The following is a 20791-nucleotide window of genomic DNA, read 5'->3' on the forward strand; positions in this document are numbered from 1 at the left end:
TCATTGATAGTGTGTGTGTTTAAATTGTGAATATTCACTGTGGATTTAATTTGCATAACTGATGAAGATTTGTTGACTGTGATGTCCGTGTCCTCTGTTTGCAGATTCTCTTTTGATGGATGTCTGCTGTTCAGTCAGTGTCTTTATCTTTCAGTCACCACCGATTTTGCTGCTGACTTGGTGGAGGTCTTCATGCATTCTGGATCAGGATCCTTCAGGAGTACCTGGTCTGCTGGTGTTTTCTTTGTCTTTTCACGTTGTTGATTGTGCTCTTCACTGAATGAAAGTTTTCCTGTTTAATGTACCAATCGGCTATTTTTTTGAATCTGTCATCTGTACATATGTATCGCTCATCCCTGGGCTTTCTTACAGTGGCCATAAAGTTTTGGGTCATAGATTAACTTAGGCCTTTAATGTTCTATGGTATTATTTTGTTTGTGCTGGAAGGTTGGGGTCTAATGTTGTGTGACGTTTTATTCTTTTGGCTTTTTGAGTGGCCTGCCACCCAGCTTCCAAGTAAATCACACACAAAGGTTTATTCTTACTTATGAATGCCCGGCCTTAGCTTGGCTTGTTTCTTGCCAGCTTTTCTTAGTTTAAATTATCCCAACCACCTTTTGCCTGAGGGCTTCTATCTTTGTAGATTAGATTCCCGTCTACCTTTACTTCTTCCTTCTCTGTGACTTGCTCCTGCCTCACTATTAGCCATTCAGCTCTTTATTAGACCATCAGGTATTTTAGACAGGCACAGTAACACAGCTTCACAGTTAATCAAATGCAACATAAACAAAAGTCACACACCTAAAAATAATATTTTCTAACAGTCTAATTGTATTTTTGTTGCACAAGGACACCCAGTTTTTCCCTGCTGTTCTTTAGGAGAGCATCCTTTCCCTACTGAGTGGCAGGCATGTGTCTATCATTAGAGCATATATTCAAGGTTGCTTTTTGTTTCCACTAATATCATACTATTTTGATTACCATAGCTTTGCAAATAGTTTGTTCAGAAAGTATCTTTTTCTAATGTGTTGGCTATTTGGGCTTTTTTTTTTTTTTACATAAGATGTTAGGGGCTCCCCCCCCCCCAATTTCTAGGGAGAAAAAAAAACTACTCTTGGGATTTTGGTAGGGATTTTACTCCATTGGCAGTTTGTAATGGGTAGTAGTCACACCTTAACAAAACTAAGTATTCCAGTCTGTGAACACAGGATTTATGTTCCCGTGTTGCTTTCATCACATGTATGTCCAAGTCTTCATCTTTCGTGCTAGGTGTGTTAGAAACATTGTATTCTTCTGAGGCTGTCCCCAGCCTTCTTTTCTAGCCTTCCATTTTTGCTGTGTAGAAATGCAGATGACTCCTGCATATAAATGCAGCTGACTGCCAGTGTGTGCAAATGCAGCTGACTGCCAGTGTGTGCAGATGTAGCTGATGCCAGTGTGTGCAGATGCATCTGACTGCCAGTGTGTGCAGATGCAGCTGATGCCAGTGTGTGCAGATGCAGCTGACTGCCAGTGTGTGCAGATGCAGCTGATGCCAGTGTGTGCAGATGCAGCTGATTCCAGTGTGTGCAGATGCAGCTGATGCCAGTGTGTGCAGATGCAGCTGATGCCAGTGTGTGCAGATGCAGCTGACTGCCAGTGTGTGCAGATGCAGCTGATGCCAGTGTGTGCAGATGCAGCTGACTGCCAGTGTGTGCAGATGCAGCTGATGCCAGTGTGTGCAGATGCAGCTGACTGCCAGTGTGTGCAGATGCAGCTGATGCCAGTGTGTGCAGATGCATCTGACTGCCAGTGTGTGCAGATGCAGCTGATGCCAGTGTGTGCAGATGCAGCTGACTTTTTCATGATGATTTTGTGTCATGTGACTTTGCTGAATTCATTTTTAGTTTTCTCTTTATAAAAAACTAGCACTTAGAAATTTGTATAGGATTTAAATCACAGTAAACAGTGTGTGGATTAACCATCAAGGAGTAAGACACATAGCATTAAATAGTCAAGACGTGTTCGTGAAAGTCTGGCTGCAGAAGCGGCTTCTCAGTCAGGCATTGGTTGACAGTGGGGCTATGGAGTGAGTGCAAAATGCTGCTAATTACTCAAAAGTAAAATGCTTTATTCATGTCACGTCTTAACAACACAAGGCAGCCTTCCTGAGATGCAGGTGGCGGTCTTCTTAAATGAAAGACAAACTGGCCTTTCCTATTAGACAGTTTAAAGGTTATCATTATTATTATTATTATCATTTATTATTATTATTATTATTGTTTGTTTGTTTGAGACAGGTTTTCTCTGTAGCTTTGGAGCCTCTCCTGGAACTAGCTAGATCAGGCTGGCCTTGAACTCACAGAGATCTGTCTGCCTCTGGGATTAAAGGCGTGCGCCACCACCGCCCAACCAGTTTAAAGGTTATTAATGTTTAAAAATTGTTGACTTTTTGAACATTTTTAGATGATATTTATAATATCAAATGTGTGTCTAAGTTTTGGGTGCGTTACTAACCAATCAGAGACTATAAGGTATTTCCCAGTTTCTTTCAGGAGTGACTTGGGACCCACTGTGGCCTCCTTCCCACATAATGCCGTGGCGATTGAGGCCAGGTGACTGTTCTAAGATTGCTTGAGCCTGGCTTGGCTGTTTTTCTGGAGGAACAGAAAGTGTAACTGTCCAGCAGTGGGTGTGGGTTCTATCCCTCGCCTCCCTTTTCTCTTCTGTAGGAGGTGAGTCTGCACTGACTGCAGCAGAGCTCACCTATGCCTGCAACTGTACAATACTCAAGTACAGTATTGCTGCAAGACCCGGCTGCATTTCTGTTTTATAAAGCGCAAAGCCAAATGCATGACAAGCAAGTTTACCTAGCCTGCCTGTAAACCTTTACAGTGAAATCTGCTAAAATTGCCACCATTAGACGCTCATCTATCCCACACATATTTTCCTGGGAAATTTCATATTAATTTAAAATTCTGTTGTGTGTCAGCACCATCTGTGCGAAAGACCAGTTATCTAATCAAGAAGAGTTTTCTTCGTCAGCTGCTGGGCCGCACACAGTATTCCGTGGCAGGCACCCTTCCAGGTTTAGTGGGGAGCAGTGGGGGAGGGGCATGTGATTTGGTTCTCCCTGCCGCCCACTGCTCAGCAGCCAGCGTTGGTATTCTTTGCAGCTCTCACTCTTCTGACCATGGTTTTTATTTTGCTGTCTATAAATGTTTAATCTCCCATTTTCACCTCACTGAGATGTTTGCCTCAGAACTGTCCAGGGATGAGTCCCTGGGATGTGACTGTTATGAAGATGAAGAATCACGCTGTGAATGCTGAGAGCCTTCAGCCTGGGGGTTTGAGGCCACCCTTGTCGCAGTTGCCTGAACTCATGTCCAGACGGGTGGTTTCCTTTCTGTTTACATTACTCTTCTGAGCCATTTGCAAATAAAGGCAATGAAGAAAGTAAAACCGTGCCGACAAGAAGGGCACATTAATGTCAGCATTGAGAGATCAAAGCTGGATTCTGGAGGATGGGACGCGGAAGTTCCCGCCCTGCCCCACCGTCCTTCATATGCTCCCTCCAGGCCTGAGCCCAGATGCCTCCTTCGCAGGGAGCTTTGCCTCCTTGCTTTCTGCTTTACTCGTCTATAGTCTTCGATTTTCACATTTGGACAGTGTTTGTCTTTTTCTCTGAAAGATAAAGGGAAACTGGCTTTCTTACAGTTTCTCATTGCTTCTCAGTTTTGATACAAGAGTACACGTTTACACTCCGGGCTGCTCAAGCTCGTTACCTGCTCTTCTGCAGCTGTAACTGCTGCATAAACATGGCTTATATTCGTGTAATTCTATAAATACTGTTTGCAAAGCTCTTTAGCAATGTGACCAGCCACAGGGAAGGACATATAATCCTATCTTACTAAGTCCCATCAGTTTAAAGAGAATGGTGCAAATGCCAACATCAAGGGATTCTCGTAAGATAGTTGAACACTCACTCACTCCCACTCCCACTTCTTTGGCAAAGATGCAAAGAATGTACTATTTCTTTTTATCCCTTTATACTTCTGTCTACAAAAACATTCCAGTGTTGTTGAGTTTTTTTGTGTTATTGTTTGTTTTAATGTTCATTCTTACTGGATAATTTTTAGATAATTTCATTAGCCACAGATTTAAAATTATATCCTACCAAGACAGGTGACTTCATTTCCTGTGTTCTTGCTCTGGTTGGAAGAACTCATGTGTGCTACAGTCCATTCTTAGGTTGGCCTACCTCTCTGGAAGACTGTGAGGCTTTTGTTTGTTTGCTTGCTTGCTTTCTTGACTTCTGAGGTGTTCCTAAGTTCTGAACCCTGCTGCCTGAGAACCTTGTGCTCAGCAATTGGAAGGACTTTTCAATGTGAAAATCAGTTTCCCTCCTTTGGAAAGTGTTCCTATTTCTTAGACTGTTCATTCTTTGCCTGTCCACCTGCAGGATTTGTTTTCTTTGTTCAGTGGTTTACCTTTTTTTTTTTTTAACTACTAATTACTCTCTTGATCTTGATGCTGTACTGTGCATGCAAGTGACATTCTTGAGTCTGTTGTCTAGGTCACAAGCGAGAATGAATGGATTACTTTTTCATCTCTGCATCATTCTGTTTCCATGTTTTTTATTTAGCGATCAGATTTAATTTCTAGGAACCCCTTTGCTGTTGTCTTATTTCCCCTCTAAAAATAATGTCTTGTTCTTGTTTTATGGATACAGCATGTTAAATTTTTCCAAAGATACTGATTTGAAGTACATGGAATGAAGGTTTTCTTTTGTGGCCTGTACCTTCCCAGCTCTGATTCTGGCTGTTGGTTTTTGACTTTTCTTTTTAGAAACCGGGTAACTCCCCGTGACCCCCACCCCCACCCCACTCCTCGCACAGGCCTGTTTGGATAGGAGAGCAAAGGGGACTGTGTTGGGTTAGACCTTCTGGACTGCTAACAAAAGAGAGAATTATAAAGGAATGAAGGCCAGTGTCTCCCTTCCAGGATAAGCTTCTCTATCTCCCTGTGTCCTATGGTGTCAAGAGTGACCTCCAGGCCTTTGAGCTTCTGTAGCCTTGGTAGGAGCTGCCTCCAGCAGGGGGAAGCCGGTGTTTCTCAGAGAATCCCAGCTTTCCCAGCACCAGGATGGACAGACTGCCTCCGCCTCTGCAAACACTTTTGTGGCTTCGGTCCTTGCCATCACCTCCCCCTCTCCCCGGCACTGTGCTCATCTGTTTTTAGGGATTTAGCTCCCTCTCCCCGCAGGGTTTTCTCTACCAGTCCAGTTGTAGTTGCTATACATTCTATTGAATTTTATTGCTGGTTTATGCCTTCCTAGGCATAACACTGTCATGTTGTTTTTGCCCCGCCTCTTTTCAGATGGCATCCAGACAAGACAAGAGCTGACATGCATGCCCACCATGTATCCTGATATAGTTTGGTCGGAAATATTAAACATGATTTCAGAACTGGAGATCCTTTAGTATCTTGCGTAAGAATTGCTGAGTGGAGTTGTTTTGAGATAGCTGCCCCCTTACGCTCTCTGTCCTGCCAGGCTTGGGTCTGCCAGCTATTTTTTCCCCCTGTATCAAGGTTTCACAAAATAGAATATAGCATTAACAGCTCTTAGCCCAGAAACTGGAGGCTACCCTCAGGCTCCAGAGAAAATGGAGTAGGGCTCTTTGTCCTAGGCGGCAGTGGCAGCGGCAGCAGCTCCAATAGCCTTCAAAAAATTCCTTGCATTTAGATAAACCAGCTTTTCCTTTGACCCATGTAGACTGTTCGCTGGCTCCATTTCCTTGTCTATATATTGTGTTTCCAGCAACCTTCTGTTTGACTATGCCCTTGGCGTGTGGAAAGAATATGGGTCTGTCACTTACTTGCCATTAGCTGAGCCGGGGAGGCCACACAGCCTCTTAGAGTGACCCTGTGGGCTTTCCTAACTGCTCTCATAGGGAACATTGAAAAGGCAGAGAACTTGAAAATCTTTGTCTCCACTGGCTGCTTAGTCCTTAATAGTCAACCAGCGCAGGTGGGCAATGTCCGTTCTGGGCTTTGTGGAAGAATGCGGGTATTGTTAAACTACCTGCTACAGATTTTATCACGGGCCTATAAAAGTCTCAACGTTGTGTTCATTTGAACGCAATACAAACAGAAGTGTAGGTGATGGCAACCCCGCCCCCCTGCATTTCTTAAAATCCCTTCACGGCTCTTTAGCTTTATTCTTCTTAATGGCATTTAGAAGAGCACCTCCCCCATTATGCTTGATCTGTGAAGCCCAGACTTTCTTCTGTGGCTGATGCCACAAGAAGTGATGACTTTTCTTTGTCATCCTCTGTCTTAACCGTAATGAAAACATACCAGCTGTTGAAACCCAGCACTGTAACCTTGAATATGATTTCTGTGTTTGTGTCCTCTGCAGAGTCAGTATGAATTGATCTTTATAGCCTGGAGTCATGGAGCGGAGTTTTCTGCAGTGTGCAGTGCGGCCTGCAGACGTGTATTTACAGACGGCAGCTTCAAAGAGTGCCTTCAGCTGTAGGGAATTCAGCGGCTCTGTGTTAGAAGCCTTGTGTGAATTTATAAACCGTAATACTCTTCACCTTTGGGAGGAATTCTGACCCCCCCCCTTCCACACACACACAAATACATTTAAAAGTTTGTTAAATGAAACACATTTGATAAGAAAGCATTAATTATTTTACTCTTATTGGAACACATTATGGCCTAAGATCATAAATAAGAAACAATATTTTAATTTTTAAAATTCTGCGATGTGTTACTCTTAAATGATTTCATATCATATAATAGCTTAACTCTGAAAGGAATATTAAAAGGTTCTAAACTTTAAATTTTCAGCAATTCACTTTGTCCAAATAGGACCAATAACATTTATTTTTGCGTTCTTTAGGATTCAACAGGATTGTAAAAAGCCTTTGAATGCCAGGGAGCAACTTTTTATTCAGTTTTGAACTGGTAAAATGCTAACACATGACATGCCAGTCAATAATTAACAGACACAATTGATCCTCTCACTTGACATAGGTTTTATTGGTAATCTGACGTGTCTGGTAGAAGCCAGATACTGAATTTAAGAATTACTTTCTGGGCTGGCTCGCTATCTGTCTGTCTGTCTGGCTGGCTGACTGGCTGGCTGGGTGGGTAGTCTAGAAAGCCTGAAGACTGTGCAGGTTTGACCCCTAGAGTGTGATCCCTGGAAGTTGACTTCACAAAGCTGTCCTCTCTCTTTCTCCAAGTGTCATGGCGTGACCACGCCTCCTCCACATCCACACATATCATACACAGAATAATACTATAGCATTTTCAAATGGCTATAAATTATTCTGCTTTTGTAGCTCATTACTAACTTTGATAGTTGTCGCTTTATCTTGGGGTTATCTTAATGAAAATTCCTAATCTCTTAGTGAGTCTGAGTCTGTAATACAAATAATAAAAAGCTAGGGACAGATATTGGGGTTCAGCCTGAAGATCAGAAAAGCAAAGCAGCCAAGCCACTAGAGAGCTCTTACCTCTGAAATCTTCAGACTGAAAGAGAGTGGGTTCCTGTCTCATCCTGTCTTATATTCCTCTCTAGGGCTGGGATTAAAGGCGTGCACCACCCCTCGGTTTGGCTGCTGGGATTAAAGGTGTGTGCCACCACTGCCTGACCTGTATGAATGACTAGTGTGGCTGTTTTGCATTCTGATCTTTAGGCGGCTTTATTTATTAAAATGCAAGTGAAATATCACTACATAAGTTGGCACTTTTCAGGCCAGAAGGCCCCTAGCCTTAGCTACATGGCATTGAGCTGAACATTGACTGAATAAAAATAATACTTATCATTTTTGTGAAGAAATATAGTTTAGGAGAATTTTCTTTTTATAAATTAGAAATTTATAAAATTTATAAAATGAGATTTTTAAATAACTGACATTTGCAAATACCTTTGTTGTTGACCAAAACTTGTAAGAATAGCTTCATTTCAATGTGGATAAGTGGGTTATTGATATTGTTGCTTTTTTCTGCCTATCTATATTTTTTAGGTGTTACTTGAAAAGTGTATGAAAGTTTATTTTATTTAAATTTTTGATTTGGGGAATTATGATCATTTTTGAGGTTTACAGATAATTCCTGATGTATAAACATCAAATCTCATTGTAAGTCCTTTACTGTTTTATGTAATATTTTAGTATCACTGCTAAATTCTTCTGAAAGTGGAAAGAAGGAAAATCCAGGTTTTCCAGTGTCATCTATAACCATAGCAGTGCCCAGGTGGGGCCTGGACCAGGCACAGAGTCAGTCCGCTTCTGGCAGCTCCAGTGACTTAAGCAGCATGTGATGCAGGGAAGACAGCTGGAGAGGTGTCGCGGGCCAGTCAAATTTTTGAGCCTGACATGCGTTGTGCCCACCACTGCCCATGACTGAGTATGTTCCTTTAGCTGTCTCCAAGAAATGAATCTGTGAATACTGGTCAGTCAGGCTCGATTAAAGGGCCCCTCGTCTCCCCCAACTGAAGGGCTGGGCAGGGTCAGGATATGCAGAGCCTTTAAGACCACATTGAGGATCCTAGGCTATTCTTCATGAGCACCCAAAGTCTGCAAGAAAAGGTGTAAAAGGGTCAAATGTGCATTGTTCAAAAAAAATCAATGTTTCCTCCTTGACAGAATATGACATTGGGTATAAATAGGTGGGATTAGGCAAGGGCTGATAATGAGGTCCCTTGGTAAAAGTCCATCTTGGGTTGGTCTGCTGAAGACAAATACAGAAAACTGGGGAGGCTTAAGGGATGACGGTGGGAAGAAAAGACCCGTGATGCCTCACACAAGATGAACAGTGCTGATTTGTATACATGTACTGTTCACTTGTGTAAGAAAGATGTGCAGTGCTCATGTGTGTAAGTTGTGTGGTGTTCATGTGTGTAAGACGTGTGGTGCTCGTGTGTAAGATGTGTGGTGTTCATGTGTGTAAGACGTATGGTGCTCATGTATAAGACAGCGGTCTCATGTGTGTAAGACATGCAGTGTTCATGTGTGTAAGACATGCGGTGTTCATGTGTGTAAGACATACAGTGTTCATGTGTGTAAGACGTGCAGCATTCATGTGTGTAGGACATGCAGTGTTCATGTGTGTGAGACATGCAGTGTTCACGTGTGTAAGATGTGCAGTGTTCATGCGTGTAAGACGTGCGCTGCTCATGTGTGTAAGACGTGCGGTGCTCATGTGTGTAAGATGTGCAGTGTTCATGTGTGTAAGACACGGTGCTCATGTGTGTAAGACATGTGGTGTTCATGTGTGTAAGATGTGCAGTGCTCATGTGTGTAAGACATGTTGTGCTCATGTCTGTAAGACAGATGTGCACTGCTCATGTGTATGACATGTGGCGCTCGTGTGTAAGATGGACATGCAGTGCTCATTGTTAGGGTGTGCAGTGCTCATGTAAGACATGGGATGCTCATTAGAGTGGGACCACTTTCTTAGAGGTGCACAGTGCAGAGTGAAGACCTGGAACTGGGGTTTGCTTGAGCTGATGATCAGCTTGCTGCTTGGATCTAGAATGTTGCCGAGATCAGAGCTGGAAGTGAATTCCATTAGAGATGCCCTCGGAAAAGACCATAGAGAGGGCAGAGGCAGAACATGATGGAGAAAGGGTCAGATCTGTTGAATTCCCTACAGCAGGCACTGACAGGATGGGTGAAATCCAGCTGTAACGTAGCCCCCACCCTCTGCCTGCAGACAGTGGGTTATGGGGAGGAAAGCACACTGGACAGGGTGTTGAACCTGGGTCAGTGAAGCAGTATTTACCGTCTAGTAAAAAGCTTTGCAACAAAGAATGTGATCTTGTTCTACTTCTGGGTATTTTGCCTTTGTTATACCTCAAGATTAGTCCTGTGTATAATGTTGTTTGTCTCATATTTTCTAGATGAGCAACTTTTTAATAAAATATGCAATGTCCTAGTAACACTAGCAACCGTTGATCCCACATCAAGATCTGTTCAAGCTGGGTGGTGGTGGGCACATCTGTAATCCAGCACTCAGGAGGCAGAGGCAGGCGAATCTCTGTGTGATGCGGCGAAGATTGGAAATAACCAAAAATAGTCCTTTTATAATTATTCAATTTTAATACAAAGGGAGATAAGGGAACTTACAGAACCAAGGGTCCAGCGGAGTGAGCGCGGGGCAAACGAACGGGGCGCCTTCCGGCTCCCCAATCCTATTTAAGGGGCATGGCTACCCCGCTGGAGCAGCCACGCCCCTGAACGCAGGGATTGGGCCAGCTGCCCCAACATCTCCCCTTTTTTGTCTAAATAAGACAGATTCAGAAACCAAATACAACTATATACAATGGGAACTGATCATATAAAATTACAAAAAGTAAACAATATCAGGCGAGAAGTATATAACGAAGAATTTTTCTAATCACTCTACTTTGAGAAGTCTAAATAATCTAGAAGGTAGCTACCATTATCTAATCTTCAACCCCATCAAAGATCTGAGAAGGAGAGTAAAATTACCAAAGCAACCAAGAAGCACAAATGAGAAACTTCCAAAAAGTGCAACAGAAGACAGAGACAATTGACTACCTAGGCAACCACACGAAGTCTTGATAGCAATGTTGAGGCAACCAACTTTGGCTGAGGCCTGAAAAAACCTGACATACCATTATACAATGGCAAGGAACCTTTAGTAGAACTATCCTATCCTGTCTTGGCAAGATAAGACAATTCTGTTTTATCCACTTATGGATATTTCGTACTTTAGTCAGTAATGGAGGTATGGGCTTTTCTTTGCCCCAAGGCCAGTTCTGCCAAGTAGAAGACAAACTCCCAGTGGAGTGTCTTTGGTGCTCAACGTTCTCTCGGGAGTAGAGCATTGTTGCCAGGAGTGATTGTGTCTCATAAATACAAAACTGTAGGTTAGATTAAAGGCCATGTTCTACAGTTCTTCAAAGAGGTTGAAGATTATGCTATCTATACTAAATACAACCTCTATGTGTCTAAAAAACCTGATTGTCCTAAATATAAATATGACCAACATAAAATTCTCAACACTTATGTAACTGTATGACTAATAGAATAGACAACTGTGCAAAAAATGAAGACAATGATTTCCAAATGTAAACAGGGTCCTTACATAAATAATATCTGAGGTAGAAATGTACAGTGCAATATGGTAAACAATGTCAATATAACAATTGTTTCAAACAGAGGTAGTATCATACTCTCATACAATGTTCAACACATCAATATACAAGAATCAACACTCATATAGTTTTTTTTTTAAAGAGAAAAAAAGGAAGAAAAACAATAACTCACAAAAATCAATTATTCCTTCAGATCACCAGTTAATCCCTCCCTCCCCCCCCCCCTTTTTTTTTAAATACATATAGATATACACATAATTTATACCCCTGAGTCCATATAAAGCCTTCCATAACCCGACCACCCTATGCCAGCCACCAATTAGTGTCCCTAAATCTGAGGGTAAACTTTGTTGGGAGGGGGGGGGCGTCGTCATCCAAGATTGCTTCCAGCTGACATAGGGGCGACTTTTCTTCCCAGGGGTTCCTGTGAAAGCAAATGATGGTAGAATACCCAGGGTAACATTTCGTCTAGGAAAAATGAGTCCAGCCTCTGAATTTTTTTTTTTTTGAAAAATGAGGCCAGAATGTTGTCAAAAATGTGCACCATTCAAAAGTGTTCTGTGCAATTGGTACCAAAAAACAGGCCAAATATTAGCGCTACTAAAACATGACGTCATAATGACTAGTTGGAGTTGATGTTGCGGGGCCCCGTCTTCATCCTGGAAACTGCAAAGATTACTGAAGAAAAAAATTTTTGTCGTTTGTTGTGAGAGAGATAAGCATTATCTACAAGGACACATACAGACGTATACGTGCATATCTTCAATGAAAGGTGCATTAAAAACAACCATAGATATGAATGAAGGCAAAGAAGGCAAATATATTGGTACCATTATCAACATTATTGTTATTAATATTCTGTCTCATAATATTACTCCTAACCTGAGACAGAAACTCTGAGAAATCTCTTATAAACAAGCTTGGAATTGGAGAGGGACTGGGCCAGAGTCCAACTCCAAGAAACCAGCTCTGAATATCTATGAAGAAATGCATATTGACACACATACAAAAATTGTTTTTTATACTCACCGAGCTTACCCAATGTTAATGCTGATCCTTGTTGGGTTGCAATTGGTTCCAATTCATCAATATTCAAGGTATGCAGGGTCCCTCAGGTCCTTTGAAGGTGAGCGTCTTCCTGTGGGGATAAGAAAAGAACCCTGCCCCCGTACTATACGTTTCTTACCATCAGTATGGTCACCATCCTTGTGCATGAATTGTTATTTTTCTTTTCCAAGGGGGTTCTCCTCTTCAAACCGAACCTTTATTAATTTTGATGGTATCCACGATTTTTCTTCTCCTGTGGAGACAAGAGCAAAACCCCTTCCCCAGCGCAGCACATCCCCTGGCTTCCATTGTGAGGTTAGCACATCCTTGAAATAAACTGGTTGATTTAATTCAACAGACTTTTCCATTATCCAATGTCTCTCTGCAGCCGTTGTCCCCTTTTCATTAGCGTTGAGAAAATTCAAAGTTAGTAAAGCATTATGTAATCTATTTCTGGGGGTATTCTCCACTCCCTTTTGCTTGTTTAACATTTCCTTTATCGTCCTATTTGATCTTTCAATGACTGCTTGACCTGTAGGATTGTAGGGTATGCCTGTAACATGCTTAATATTGTAATAGGTAAAAAACCGTTTCATTTTTCTAGAGACATAAGCTGGACCATTATCCGTCTTTATTTGCGCAGGTATACCCATGATGGCCATGACTTCTAATAAGTGAGTGATTACTGAATCGGCCTTTTCTGAGCTTAAAGCAGTTGCCCATTGGAATCCTAAATAAGTGTCAATGGTATGGTGTACGTATTTTAATTTTCCAAATTCTACAAAATGGAACACATCCATCTGCCAAATTTCATTCCTTTTGGTGCCCTTTGGATTAGTCCCTGCAGGCAGTGGTGCTTGGTTATAGAAAGAGCAAGTAGGGCATTTCTTTACAATCTCCTTAGCTTGTTGCCATGTAATAGAAAACTCTTTTTTCAAGCCTTTGCTATTGACATGATGCTTTTCATGAAATTCGGAAGCCTGCAGCACACTACCAATCAATAGCTGATCAATATCTGCATTGCCACGTGCTAAAGGACCTGGCAGACCCGTATGGGATCGGATGTGTGTTATATACATAGGGCAAAGTCTGTTCCTGATCATTTCTTGTACCTGGATAAACAATGAGGTTAGCTCAGTATCATCAGGTATGAATTCGGCAGTTTCAATATGTAAGATAACTCTTTCTGCATATTGTGAGTCAGTAACAATGTTAAGAGGTTCCTTAAAATCCCTTAGCACCATAAGAATGGCAAATAACTCTGCCTTTTGGACAGAATCATAAGGACTTTGTTCCACCTTACTCAAGTCTTCTGATTTGTAGCCTGCCTTCCCTGATTTATTAGCATCAGTATAAAACGTGCGGGCTCCAGTTATCGGAGCATCACGGACAATTCGAGGAAGAATCCAAGAAGTTCTCTTTATAAAGTTAAGCCTTTTGCTTTTTGGATAGTTGTTATTAATTTCTCCTAAAAAATTAGCACAAGCTCTTTGCCATGGTTCATTATCTTCCCACAATTTTCGTATCTCATCAGCGGTGAAAGGCACTATGATTTCTGCTGGGTCTATGCCTGCTAGTTGGCGAAGTCTCAATTTACCTTTTATGATTAGTTCAGAAACCTTTTCCACATAGGTTTTTAATTTCTTACTTGGCTTATGAGGTAGAAAGAGCCACTCTAAAATAATATCATCTCTTTGCATTAGAATTCCTGTAGGAGAAATTTTTGAAGGCAATATAACGAGAATACTACTGAGTTCTGGATTCACCCTATCCACATGTGCTTCTTGCAATCTTTCTTCAATCATTGTCAGTTCTTTTTCTGCTTCAGCTGTTAATTCTCTGGGACTGTTTAGGTCTCTTTCCCCATCTAAGGTTTTGTTTAAGTGAACTATCATATCAGGTGTTATCCCAACAGCCGGTCGAAGGCTGGAAATGTCTCCCAACAACCTTTGAAAGTCATTAAGAGTATGCAGCTGATCTCTCCTAATTTGTGCCTTTTGTGTCTTAATTTTTTGCAAACCTATTCTATAACCTAGATAATCAACAGAATCTCCTCTCTGAATTTTTTCGGGAGCAATCTGTAATCCCCATTTAGGTAGAACTGTTTTTACCACTTCAAACAGTTTCTCTAAGGTATCCATGTTTGAGTCAGACAATAATATGTCATCGACATAATGATAAACAACGGATTTGGGAAACATCTTGCGTATTATTTGTAATGGTTGATTCACAAAGTATTGGCACAGGGTAGGAGAGTTCAACATGCCCTGTGGGAGGACGGTCCAGTGGTATCTCTTGGTAGGTTGAGAGTTATTATAAGTAGGCACAGTGAAGGCAAACTTTTCTCTATCCTTTTCTTGTAAAGGTATTGTGAAGAAACAGTCCTTCAAATCAATAACTATGAGAGGCCATCCTTTTGGTAATAGAGAAGGCAAAGGAAGTCCAGATTGCAGAGAGCCCATAGGTTGAATAATCCTGTTTATAGCTCTGAGATCCGTCACCATTCTCCATTTACCAGATTTTTTCTTAACCACAAATACAGGAGAATTCCAAGGGCTGGTAGATTCTTCTATATGTTGAGCATCCAATTGCTCTTGTACTAGCTGTTCTAAAGCTTGCAACTTTTCCTCAGATAAAGGCCATTGTTTTGTCCATATCGGTTTCTCAGTCAACCATTTTAGAGGTAGGGCCGTTGGTGGTTCTGGAGGGGCATCCATTGGTTTGTGTTCTTGTACAGCCCGAATGGCTGGTTTTCGCCATCTGTAATACCTTTTGATGTTTTCCTCAGAAATATATGCTCTAGAGGCAGCAGGAATGTTAATTTGAGTATTCCATTGCTGCAATAGGTCACGACCCCATAAATTTACTGCAATATTAGCTACATATGGCCTTAATTTTCCTATCTGTCCCTCAGGACCGATGCATTCGACCCATCTAGTGCTTTGCCTTACTCGAGATAGGGTCCCAATTCCCAAAAGTCGAACATTTACATCCTGTAGTGGCCAATACGGATGCCAAGATTCTGGAGTAATGATACTAACATCCGCTCCTGTGTCCAGCAGGCCAGTAATGAAAATGCCATTTACACACACTCTTAACTTTGGTCTTTGATCACTTATAGAAGTTTGCCAAAATACACGTAATTCATCTCTTGGGCTATTTTCGCTTCCAACAGCAGACATGGGGATTTCTAATTGTCCTGACAAGGCATGTTCTCCGTTGTAACGGGAAATGACTGGACCACATTCGCCATGGGGGCCTGCGAGAGGCCCCCCATGGCGTTTCCCGCCTGCAACGGATTTCCTTGCCTATCTCTTGATGATTTGCATTCGCTGTCCCAATGTCTGCCTTTCCCACATCTCCTACATAACCCTGAAGGCTGAGGCCTTCTATTCCTGTTATTCCTGGCAAAGGCATTATTATTATTATTATTTCTGTAAGTCCTTTGTCTGCAATTCCGTTTCATATGTCCTATTCTGCCACAATTAAAACATTTGGTATTCTGATATCTTCTTGTACCGTTGGCAATGGCATCTTCTACCCACTTATCGGCGTGATGGGCGTGATGGGCGTGAAGCTCATTCGATTCAATATTCATTGTATGTAAGACCCATTCCTCCAGGGGTGCTGATCTGATCTTTAGGGGCGTCAATACCCTTTTGCACTCTACATTGGCATTCTCATAAGCCAAGGACTCAATTATTACCTGCCTTGCCTCTGGGTCAGATATCCCTATGTGTACAGCTTTAGTTAGTCTATGTAAAAAGTCCACAAATGGTTCTCTCGGATCTTGTTTAACTCTGATATATGATTCCGTTCTCTGTCTTGGGTCTTGAACCCTGTCCCAAGCCTTCAAGGCTGCGGTAGTACATATGGATAGAGTGTGTTCATCATAATTAGCTTGTTCTAGAGGATCAGAATAAAGTCCTTCACCCATAATTTGATCTAGGGTGATGTCAACTCCCTTTGATCTTTCTTGCTGTTCTAAAAGCCTGGCCTCTTGTCTAAACATGCACTTCCAGCTCAACTGATGACCGTTCTCTAACACAGCTGAGACTAAGTGGGACCACTTTCTTAGAGGTGCACAGTGCAGAGTGAAGACCTGGAACTGGGGTTTGCTTGAGCTGATGATCAGCTTGCTGCTTGGATCTAGAATGTTGCCGAGATCAGAGCTGGAAGTGAATTCCATTAGAGATGCCCTCGGAAAAGACCATAGAGAGGGCAGAGGCAGAACATGATGGAGAAAGGGTCAGATCTGTTGAATTCCCTACAGCAGGCACTGACAGGATGGGTGAAATCCAGCTGTAACGTAGCCCCCACCCTCTGCCTGCAGACAGTGGGTTATGGGGAGGAAAGCACACTGGACAGGGTGTTGAACCTGGGTCAGTGAAGCAGTATTTACCGTCTAGTAAAAAGCTTTGCAACAAAGAATGTGATCTTGTTCTACTTCTGGGTATTTTGCCTTTGTTATACCTCAAGATTAGTCCTGTGTATAATGTTGTTTGTCTCATATTTTCTAGATGAGCAACTTTTTAATAAAATATGCAATGTCCTAGTAACACTAGCAACCGTTGATCCCACATCAAGATCTGTTCAAGCTGGGTGGTGGTGGGCACATCTGTAATCCAGCACTCAGGAGGCAGAGGCAGGCGAATCTCTGTGAGTTTGAGGCCAGCCTGCCAGCCTGGTTTACAAGTTCCACGAGAACCAGAGAACCAGAGGTGCTACACAGAGAAACCCTGTCTCAAAAACAAACAAACAAAGGTCTGTTTCAGTCAGGTGTCTTATGAGTCTCAAACAAGATGTTCAGCTCAACTCCAGTTCCCCCCCCCAATCTACTTTTCTGCCAAAATTCCCATCAAGTTAAAGCCAAGAGTCACATTAGTTCTCCCTCATCTACATGTCCAATCCAAAACCAACTATACAGTTTCCACTTTGGGCTGTGCTTCTGCCTGTGTCCCTGTCTACTGTCTCTACTCTGGTCCTGGCTCGGACCGTTGCTGGCCTGAATCACCAGTACCCCCTAGCTTTCTCTCTAGTTCTCTCCATGCTCCCCTTCATACCTATGAGTGTTATCATTGAAGTGAGATCCTTTTATTCCATTTCAAAACCTTTATCCTGCCGGGCAGTGGTGGCGCACGCCTTTAATCCCAGCACTCGGGAGGCAGAGGCAGGCGGATCTCTGAGTTCGAGGCCAGCCTGGTCTACAAGAGCTAGTTCCAGGACAGGCTCCAGAAACTACAGGGAAACCCTGTCTTGGGGAAAAAAAAAAAAAAAAACCTTTATGCTGTTTCCTTTGTATTTAAGGTAAAATTATACAAAACCCAGCACACATGGTGCAAGGTACCCTGCCAGTTTCCTGCTTTCCCATGCTGTCCTTGCCCTTAATGTCCTTGTTCCCAACCCTTTACGGGGCAAACTCTATCCGTGAGTCTTCTACTTAACATGCCAAGCCTCTCCTTTCAGACATACTCCTCCTTGGTTTGGTCCGTAAGTGACAGAGGAGTAGCTACGTAAACCCGAGGCCAGGGTGCCTGCTGGTTAGAATCTGGGTTACTTTGAAGGCCTTGGGACTCACCTTGATGATAGGGGCTGTCCACAGAACCAAATATAATAGTTTACACAATTTTAATCAAACGGGGCTCAGTGAGAGCTAAACTTCTTAGTTGTGGGCTCATTTCGATTTCAGATGTATTTAAAATCTGTAATAACGTTGGCTCAGCTCAGCGAGGAGTTCATTGTGCTCAGTGACGAGGATGCCTGTGCCTGTGTCCCTTTCCTCCTTGGCTGACACTGTGCCCAGTACAAAGAGCCGCTGAAGTTCAAGGGCGCTGCAGCACTGGCAGGAACCAGCTCTCCCACCCCCTAGCTGTCACTCTTGGGCCTTGATAGCATTGTGCTTTTTTCCTCTGAGCCTGTCCACAGGAAACTTCAAAAGCAGAATAAGAAGCCTTTGCATTCTAAACGACTTGACACCTCCAGACCCCTGTGACTTTTCTACAGTTTGCCAATGTTTTTTGTTTGTCTATTTTTTCCTTTTGTTTTTAACACTTGGGTAGCAAAGTATCAAGCATTTTTTTAAAGAGGCAGCTTGTTGGTTCCCAGCTGCTCACTCCTGAAATAATCACAAAGAAACTATATTATTTAAGTCACTGCTTGGCCCATTAGCTCTAGCTTCTTATTGGCTAACTCTTACATCTTAATTTAACCCATCTCCATTAATCTGTGCATCACCACGAGGTTGTGGCCTACCAGTAAAGCTTCAGTGCATCTGTCTCTGGCGACGGATCCATGGCTTCCTTCTGACTCTGCCTCCTTTCTCTCAGTTTAGTCTCCCCCACCTACCTAAGTTCTGCCCTGCTGTAGATCCAAAGCAGTTTCCTTATTCACCAATGGTATTCACAGCATACAGAGGGGAATCCCACATCAAAGCATAGCATTGGGAGGGCCATGTCCACAGTAGCGTCTAGAGTGTAATCTATGAGGCCAAAGCAAGTCCATGCAGATAAGTTCTAATTTGACACCTGAAGAAAGGGGAATGTGATTTTCTCTTTATTCTGCTGCCAAATTTTAATGCTGTCCTAGTTTTGGATTAAAGAAAAATCTTGTTATATCTCTGTTCTCACTAAAGGGTGTGCCCTTTCAACTCTAGTATGTTGAACCCACTCTGTACATGTGGGCCTTCCTTGGCCTGGATAGAGCAATAGTACAGTGTTGTCTTACTTCTACGTAGGATTTTGGAAAGCATCAACTGTAAAGATAATTGTTGTTTGCTGCTCACTGGTTTTATTTCTTCTTCTTTTTCTAGGACTATGACAGTTTTTTTGAATCAAAGGAGAGCAACACAGTCTTTTCATTTTTAGGCCTGAAGCCACGGCCAGCATCCACGGTAGGTTAACCTTCTGTACTCAAGGTAGGCTAACCTTCATACTCCTGCTTTGGCGTTCAGGGTAGTAAACCCTCTATACTCTTTGTCCAGAGCTTATCTTGCTGAAATAGACCTTAGAGGTGGGTGAGAGGGTACATCTCTACCCCCTCCCCAATTTTGAGTTAATATAGACTGCAGTGTTAAACACACTTTTTAACTCCTCTAAACGCCTCCTTCTAACTTTTAACTTTTTAAAATCAGAGTAGTAGTTTACTTTAAATTTATATTCCTATTCTTGGAAGAGTCATTTAAGGTAGCAAAATAGGTAACTAGTTTCTGTTTAAATCATAAATTCACATTGCATTTTACTGTGTGTCTGGATTTCACACTTGTAATTTGTTTGGTGGGTTGGAAATATTGAAACAATGTTACATCTGTACTGAACTACTCAGCCTTCCTTTCTCCTGGCCTTGTTGCTGTTTGTTTGTTTTGGGACAGGGTCTTTCTGCCTATGACTGTCTTGGAACTCATGGTAATCAAGCTAACCGTGAACTCACAGAGCTCCTTCTACCTCTGCCTCCCAAGCACTGAGCCTTCCTGTCCTTATTTCATAAATAACAGAGCATAAAACCTGTTTGCGTAGATATCTGTTTGTTCATAACATCTCTATGTGGGCAGATGTACGTGGCTGAATTACAGATGAACTAGAGAGACGAGAGAACGCTGGGGTCCCAGCGAGGCGGTGAGATGGATCAACACAGATGCCAAGGGGCAGCAGCTTTATGAACGAGCAAAAGCAAAGCCACATTTGAGAGGCATCTCCAGAATGAAACAAAAAGAGATACTGCGTGCAGTTCCTAAACCAACCCAAAGATTTTTTTAAAGCCTCTTTATTGAGTCATATGACTTTTAAAAAACACAAAGAACCCGAGTTTGTCTTGTGCTAAGACATAGAAATAATGGATATTCCCACAACTGCATAAAACACAAGATTTACTTTTTAAAACAATGATACTTACCAACTAAGTTAATAGTTTAGTTACTTCATTTAAAAACACTGGTTTGGGGATTAGAGAAGTAATTTAGGCTTATTTTTTAAAATTGGAAAGGTGTAAATACATATGAAATAGAATATTAAAATCACCACCCAGAACTGACCACACTGACACTTTTCCATTTTTCTTTACAAGCTTTCTATACATAGTAATTGAGGCTTGGCTCTATAGCTCAGGTTGAGGGAAATTCTAAAGTGTGTATTTTTAACACAGCTGAACTTGCAGTGCATTCTGGGAACTTTGTAAGTAACAGGTCCTCTGAGGCTGCCTGGGACAGGTACAGTCTCAGGAGCACCTGTGGGAGGAAGGCAGAGGCCATCAATAATAGAGCCCCTCCAGCAGCACCTGGGGAGCAGAGCGCCTGGGAAAATGGGCTTTGTTTTAGCATCAGCAAGCATGCAGATGGGTTGTGGGTGGTTCCTGTGCACAGGCTTCACAGAGGCACGCCCACACAGAAAGTATTTACAGGTTCCTAAAGCTATTTTTATGCAGGTTAGACATTTGAATATTTCTTAGGAAAATGGGTTACGTGTATGACATATTTCACCTAAAGATGTTAAATAATCCAGATTTATCTTCAAAGAACTAGAGGTGGGCAGTGGCTGGGGCAAGGATTACCTGATGGCAGCAGGAACCCCGTAGGCACCATTGTCTGTGTCAAAACCTCCTAGAAATTGCAATGTGCATGCCCTCTTTGTTTTC

The 20791-nt window shown here is 42.3% G+C and overlaps 1 protein-coding gene across 1 annotated transcript in view; it reads left to right on the forward strand.

Annotated features, from left to right (window-relative positions):
• Positions 1–20791, forward strand: part of Sh3bgrl2 (SH3 domain binding glutamate rich protein like 2) — a 63275-nt gene that overhangs the window by 37071 nt on the left and 5413 nt on the right. Inside the window, exon 3 of the mRNA XM_038323625.2 lies at positions 18975–19055. Coding sequence (XP_038179553.1) covers positions 18975–19055 — 81 coding nt within the window. The remainder of the gene's footprint in view (positions 1–18974; positions 19056–20791) is intronic.

Source organism: Arvicola amphibius, chromosome 3 (genome assembly GCF_903992535.2).
Source record: "Arvicola amphibius chromosome 3, mArvAmp1.2, whole genome shotgun sequence".
Classification (NCBI taxonomy): Eukaryota; Metazoa; Chordata; class Mammalia; order Rodentia; family Cricetidae; genus Arvicola; species Arvicola amphibius.